We start from the raw sequence: 7,217 nt of genomic DNA, 5'->3' as shown, positions 1-7,217 counted from the left end.
CTCACGAACCAGTTTCATATCTCCCACCTCACTTCTTCACTTTAAATAAGTTAAAACAAAATAAAGGCAAACTCCTACATAAATTTCAATAATCTTTCACTAGAGGGAACGAAGAGGAACCACGACGTTTCTGACCAACCCTGTTGGGGAGAGAATTCTTCAGACTTTTCTCTCTAAACTAAACCTCTGCCGAGTTCGTTTGCATTTGCGTTTTACACACACTAACCTGAAGAAGAAAGACGGAAGACTTTCGAAACATCGTCCTTTACACTTGTGTCTCCACAACAGGCAGTTGCCGTCCATTCTACAAAGTTTCATCATGAATACTCTGCCTAAAAATTCTATCAGAGAAACCAAGTGCTAGTTCAGAGTCTAATACTTGTTAAGTAATTTTTGAAGGCCTGATAAATGCGCCTAATCTCGGCTTTTCTTGAACAAGGTTATTAGAACTAACCGCTTTTATAACAACCATTAAAGTATATACCATAATTCTAGTGATCTGAAATTCGATATAATGGCAGTTTCTGCTTTTAAAATGTTATTTCGTTATATCAGATATCATAGTTCACTTAATGCTTTCAGTATGTATATTTAAATCAAACTTATAAAAGTTTTAAATTTAGTTTTTGGGTTGTGTGGCAGTTAATAAACGCTTTATATTTTAAGTATGTTTTAAACAACAGGTGTTTCATCTGTCCTAAATTATATAAAAGTAAATTTACTTGATTTTAAAACTTGAGATTGTTAAAAAAAGAAAGAAAAGAGAGCGAAGAATGAACGGAGAGAGAAAGAAATGTGAAGAAAAAATATGCTGCACTTAAGAACTAAAAGTATAAGGTAATCCCATAAGTAATGTCCGAAAATTTAATACAGAAAGTGCATCATCATTTCTGTCTTTGTTGAAGGCTTTAATGGCTAAAATATGTAGTAGGACGTGTATAAAAATGTCCAGACAAATAAAAGAAACTAACCCAATGTCACTTTTTTTCAGATCATTAATCAAATAAACCATTGTGAAGATGGATGTGTCCGAGGAGCACATTAGACATGTAATACTTTACGAGTTAAAAAAGGTAACAGTGTAGCAGAAACTACACAAAACATTCAAAGTGTTTATGGTGCAGAGTCTCTCAATGAAAGAATGTCGAAGGTGGTTCCAGAAGTTCAGATCAAGTGACTATAGCTTAAGTGATGCGCCACATTCAGGTCGTCCTGTTTTAAGTTTAATGATGACTTGCTGCTGGCTGCACTCTCGTTAATGTAACTCACCTTTTTTTGGAATAGTGACTGGAACTAAAAATGGATATATTATAAGGATTTTAATCACCCCAGACATTACCTCAGTCCAGGTAAACTGGCTAAAGCACAGCTCAAAATGGACCTTCACCCTAAGAAAGTATTGTTAAGTATTTGGTGGTATATTGTTGATGTGATCCACTTTGAGTTGCTACCACTCAATTTTTCAATTTGTGTAAGATGCTGTCTTACACCAGGATAATGCACGGCCCCACACAGCAAGGATCACATTGGCAAAGATTGAAGAACTAGACTGGGAAAATTTCCACATCTTTCTTATTCTCCAGACTTTGCTCCATCTGATTATCATCTATTCCGAAGTTTGCGGAACTATCTTGATGGAAAAGAGCTTGTAACACATGAAGATGTCAAAACTACCTTCTCTACATTCTTTTCCTCCAAACACCAAGAATTGTTTAGAAGTGGAAGTCAGAAACTTATGAATAGTTGGCAGGAAGTAATTAATAATAATGAAACATACATTATTGATTAAATAACATTAAAAGCTTTTGAAATCCTTTGTCTTCTTCTGAACCTAAAATCGGATATTACTTAAATGATGACCTGATAGTTCTAAACCTAATCTTTTTATGTGTTATTGTTATTAATTTCTTTAAGTGAGCAAATAAACAAAGATTTTTTTTCAAATGTATATACACATGTGTAATAAAATGTATTACTTATGATATCCAGTAGTGTGCTAATTATTTTCTTTTACACATCTGTAACACTGAAATTCAATCAAATATTTGTTGATGTCACTTGAAGAGACAATTAGATAAACAAAAGAATAACAAAACGATGTTGAAAAATAAGTACATATTTGTCTTATTATTATTATTAATGCAGATAGTCTTTATTGAACGAATACAATGCATAAAACACATTCAAATGTATGACAAAAAGAAAAATTCAACTTATATAAATCGTATTTATATGATGCTGTTAATCATTACAATGATTGGCTCTAAATTAATTTTGTGGTTTAAAGCAAAAGAACGAAAAATTTAGAAGTAACATAGTTAAAAAAGGACCTCAATTTACCATATACTAGTTGTCTTGTTTACTTGCAGGTAGATAAAACGCACTCATTGTTATACGTTTCATGGGTGATAAATAGTTTTTGTTGGTAATAATTATTTTATTGTTTAATAACTGGAAAGTAGGTAAATAAAATAAGCTAGGTTAACTACAAATATAAATTCTGGGCCAACACTATTTACCTAGTCTTCAGTAAACTGTATAGATAATGTCCCAACCGACAACTTAATATTTCACAAACATTAGTGATGAGTACAAGTAATATTTTTCAACTGTGTATAATATTTAGAATGAGATTTGTCTAGAATAAAGGAAACTTTTAAAATACTACATTTATTTAAGTACTTTCACTTGGTGAAATATATATATATTATTAATTTTTTATATCGTTAGTCAGATTTTATTTCTAAAGATAAGCATTTTAGTTTCTAAGCGATAATTTTAGTCATAATGCATTTCTTAAGAATCAGAACATAACTTCTATTTGGGTGAAACGAAGAACACAAACGTGTTCAGTGTCAGTGCTTCAAAACAAAATTCTAAATGGTATTTATCACCACCATATACTTTAGAGGTGAACAATAAAAACAAAACTATTGAACTTTACTGTACGCCATTGAAAACTATACTTTTATAAAAGTATCCTATATATTAAGTCATATGAAAACAAGCTAAATTTGTCAACCCTTTATAGGAAGTCTTTTTCTAAACTTTTACTGTTTAAAGTATTGTGTGGAAAAAAATGAAGGGAACTTCATAATGTCATAGGGAATGTCATGCCATAAATTATTGTCTTATTAATAGCACTGAGAGTTTAACTTACAAAAGCACTGAACTTATTTATAATGATCTAGCTCAGAAAAATAATTAATATTTGATTTCTTATAGTTATTTAGCTAAGGAAAGTTTGAGCTAAACGGTTTAACTGAATTATATTTACTTGAGATATGTTTGTATTAATGGATTATATGAGTTCAGAAACGACAAACTAGACATGATACTGCTTGATTTATAAAAACAAAATTAGATTGGGGCTAATTATTATGGAAATATTTAGATGTAATCATAACGATGTTAATAACCATCATATAAATGACCACCGAGACCAATATGTCCATAACTGCCATATGTATCGGAGTTTTTATACCAGCCATAACCGTCGTTCTTCTTATAGCTACCATAATCTCTAGAATTACCATAGCGGCCATATCTATCGTAGTCTCTATACCCACCATAACCGCCATAGTCTTTAGAACTACCATAGCGGCTATATCCATCGTAGTTCCTATGCCCACCATAGCCGCCATGTTTATTGTATTCATCATATTCATTATCATCATAACCTGACCAGTTGCGGTGATTGCATAAATCACCGTAACGACAGCTATAGCCGTGACCATACCCATAACGACCTTGAGAATATCTAGGGTGTCCATAATCGTATCCATCATCATAGCGGTCATATCTTCCATATCTATCCCAGTATTGGCCGTGTGAATGCCAACTAGCGGAGGATATTACAGCAAAGGCGACTAGCAGGATAAGGACGATTATCTGGAACATTAACATATTTACATCTTTAAGAAAGACAATACAATTTATGATTTTCGTCTTGTTTGTACCTACGATAAAAAAGTTATTTTTAAAATAACATTTAAGAGCAAGTTGATTGACATCATCGTTTTCCTTTCAGGTATATCCATCTACTGCAAGAAGAAAAATGATGAAGATTGAATCTACGTTTTAAACTTTAAGTAAAATTATAATTGTTTGTTTTAAATTAAATAAAAACAAGCATTAACGAAATGTTTTCAGTAAAATAACGATGTGAAGTTGAGTTCAGGTAGTAAAATAAAAACTAGTTTTCTTAACAGTTGGGAATCACATATAAGTAACATATTTTACCTTGGCACATCAATAATAGTTGAACTTTTGAACAGAAGTATTTGAAAACCTTGAATAAAATACTTAACAATATTTCATTGGAAGGTGATACTCGTTCAGTTCAGTAATTTATAAACTTTCCCATTTGATCTACAAAGATAAGTTCAAGTATGTTACTAGAAGGTTGACGTTGCTTAAGGCGCTCGGCTCGCAGTGTAAAAATATCGGGTTCGAATCCTCGTCATACCAAACATGCTTGCCCTTTCAGCCTGGGATCCTTACAAATGATGGCCAATCCACAATTCTTTGGTAAAAGAGCAGCGCAAGAGTTGGTGGTGGATGGTGATGACTAACTGATTTCCCTCTAGCCTTACACTGCTAAATTAAGGACGGTTAGCGCAGATAGCCTTCGTGTCGTTTTGCGCAGAATTCAAAATAAATTAGCATTGAAGATCTAATGTCAGGTAGTTCTGTGGAATTTTACCAAGAAATGTAACAGCTCGAAGCAAAAACTACTTGTATGGATTTGTACTTAGATACAGCGTGCAAGATGAAACCTAAGTCTATTGTCCGAGATGATGAGAAAACCCACTTGTAGAGAAAATTATATGTGTAAAAACGGCTAGTATGGGTAGAGAAAGCACTATGTAGAGGAACGAAAAATGTCGAAACGTTGTTCTCTCCTCCACATAGTGCTTTCTTTACCCACAGCAGCCGTTTTTACATATATAATAACTCCATTGTGAAATGTACTCCTTTTCATCTTTGGAACATTTATCTATTCACTTAGGAAAAACCAATTATGTGATTAAAGTTATACTTCAATGATACCCATCTTCTATGCTTAAGAAAGTGGACTGGATTCTGCAAATATTTTTCAGTTAAGAAATCTCATGTAACATGAAATATGAATAGACTTTGTGTTTTACGTCGTCCACAATGTATGTGAAAATAGTACAAAAAGATCCTTTGATACAACTTTATGTTAATTATAACCATTTAAAAATAACATGTAATCGAATTTCCACTAAATTCATTTAAACGAAGTACGGATACGATCCGAAGAAATTAGATTAATACTGACTGACGTAACTTTCTACGCAAGCATACTCATGTTTTTGCAAACAGATGAATATTCGTTGAGAACATTTTTATCTTGAGATGATTTTAACGAAGATAGCTTTTGTTGTAATAAATATATCACATAAACTTATTGTAAATCTACTATTATTATAAGTTATTTTGTAACTACTGTCTTAACAAATATTGTTTTCCGACAAAACAGGTGATTTACAACGCTATAATACGAAATTTCTTTCTTTACGGAAGACATAGCAGATAGCCCGGATTGGCTTTTGTGACAAAAAACAAACAAATAAATAAATATTGATACCAGAAAACAAATGTTAGTAGAACAAATATTGAGTTTTACACCCCTTCACCCCTTAAGAAAACCAAACACGATATTTCTGTTCACACTGAATAACTTTAATCCAGAAAAGCATCAATATCTAATTTAAACCTGAGTTTTAATCACTTTAAAAATAATTATTTTTATCAATTCCATGCATAAAAATAATCAACTATTACTTTACGACTATTCAAACAAGCATAAAATACAGAGAACTGAATACGTTATATTAAAATGGTTTGAATAAGCAATAAGCAAGTCACGTGACTACCACAGTTGGCATAAAAACTGTAGTCGGATGGGATATATCAGAGCTATATGTTAACATTGCTTTTAAGAAGGCTATGTAACAGTCCTTTCTAACACTCAGATCATAAACATGTACTCAGATTAGGAATTCAGAACTTCCAAAATGGGGATATCCCTAACATTTAATAACAGTAGAAAGAAAAGAATTATAGATTAACTTGGACTAAAGAGTCATCCCAAAAGAGACAAGCAACAAGTCGTCACCCAGTCACTGTAAAAAATGTGAGCGTCTTTTAACAGGTGAGAATTAACCAGAATTAAGGCCAGAAGCAAAACGACCATCACATACTCCAGGGAATATAATCAGGAACTACCTACGTTTTGAAATAAGCACAACATGGAACGGTATCGCTTGGGTAAGGCATTCAGTCACACTTCTCATTCATTTTCCTAGTAAACTAGGTGGACTACGGAAAGCCTGCAGGGAAGGGGGGTGCTAACATGGTAGCCTTACATTGAAACCTTTTACAATGAAAACTTCTCTGTATGGCTTTTGTCAAGATGCACAGTTGTCAGGTACAACATAACTGGACACTAAGAGGCTTCATAATCGCTTTAATATAACGTGCTCAATCTCTTTACAACGTTAAGATGACAAATGTCATTTTAGAAAAAAAAACTATTAATTTTTTGTACCTTTCGTTTCAGAGTTAGTTTTTCGGGGTTGCTATATTAATTGGACACATAATTTAAAAACATTTCGGGACAAATATACAATGAAATAAAAACAGATAAAAATAAAGAGTAAGATTGGTGTAAACCAGTTTCTACGATGAACGACAACCATGACCGTTATCTTCTATTGAACAGTTAAAAGAAGATTTACACACGAAACGTTAATTAGATTATATTCGTTAACTAAATCAAACTAGGGTTTGTTTGATGACTACATTAACTTAACAGAAGTTATTACGAAGATGTGGAACTGTAGGTAACTTACAGAAATAACTTACGTATTTAGAACTTACTCTAGTCATCTTTTTGCTGAATATTCTTTCAAAAAGATCACCCAGTTCCTCGGTTTTTAGTGCCTTTCTTCAATATATGATAGCAATTTGGTATATGCTTCAGGTTTAAATATTAGAACATTTCGTGGTTCAGCGCGTGCTGTGTAATAAAAGGGAAAAGATACAAGTTGAGACGAAAGATGCCAAGGTCACTTTTTCGAAAGGGTATTGTACTGGGTCAGTGAAGCCAACACAAAGTTCACTTAAAAACAGGATATGTGTTACTTTATTCTGTAAGAATAATCATTCATTTGTGTCTTACATCCGTT

General features: G+C 32.4%; 1 protein-coding gene across 2 annotated transcripts; it reads right to left on the bottom strand.

Moving 5' to 3' along the window:
• Positions 1 to 2,160: 2,160 nt before the first annotated feature.
• On the bottom strand, positions 2,161 to 7,013 carry LOC143232202 (uncharacterized). 2 transcript variants are annotated; one of them, XM_076467350.1, is made up of 2 exons: positions 6,895 to 7,001; positions 2,161 to 3,891 (listed from the first exon to the last, which is right to left on the bottom strand). In XM_076467350.1, the coding sequence occupies exons 1-2, from the start codon at positions 6,916 to 6,918 to the stop codon at positions 3,412 to 3,414; spliced, it is 504 nt and encodes a 167-aa protein (XP_076323465.1). In that variant the 5' UTR covers positions 6,919 to 7,001; the 3' UTR covers positions 2,161 to 3,411. The 2 variants fall into 2 exon arrangements, with proteins under 2 accessions (XP_076323465.1, XP_076323466.1); XM_076467351.1 differs by having other exon boundaries at positions 2,166 to 3,891; positions 6,910 to 7,013.
• Between the last annotated feature and the right edge of the window lie 204 nt (positions 7,014 to 7,217).

This window comes from Tachypleus tridentatus, chromosome 11 (assembly GCF_004210375.1).
Source record: "Tachypleus tridentatus isolate NWPU-2018 chromosome 11, ASM421037v1, whole genome shotgun sequence".
Lineage (NCBI taxonomy): Eukaryota > Metazoa > Arthropoda > Merostomata > Xiphosura > Limulidae > Tachypleus > Tachypleus tridentatus.
This window is presented reverse-complemented; position numbering and strand designations above follow the sequence as displayed.

Excerpts from the sequence above, each read along its gene's own strand:
- LOC143232202 (XM_076467350.1), bottom strand. The coding sequence starts at position 6,918 with ATGACTAGAGTAAGTTCTAAATAC. Across the intron at positions 3,892-6,894 it reads CTAGAGTAAGTTCTAAATAC|ATAATCGTCCTTATCCTGCT; the intron begins GTAAGTTATTTC and ends TTAATGTTCCAG.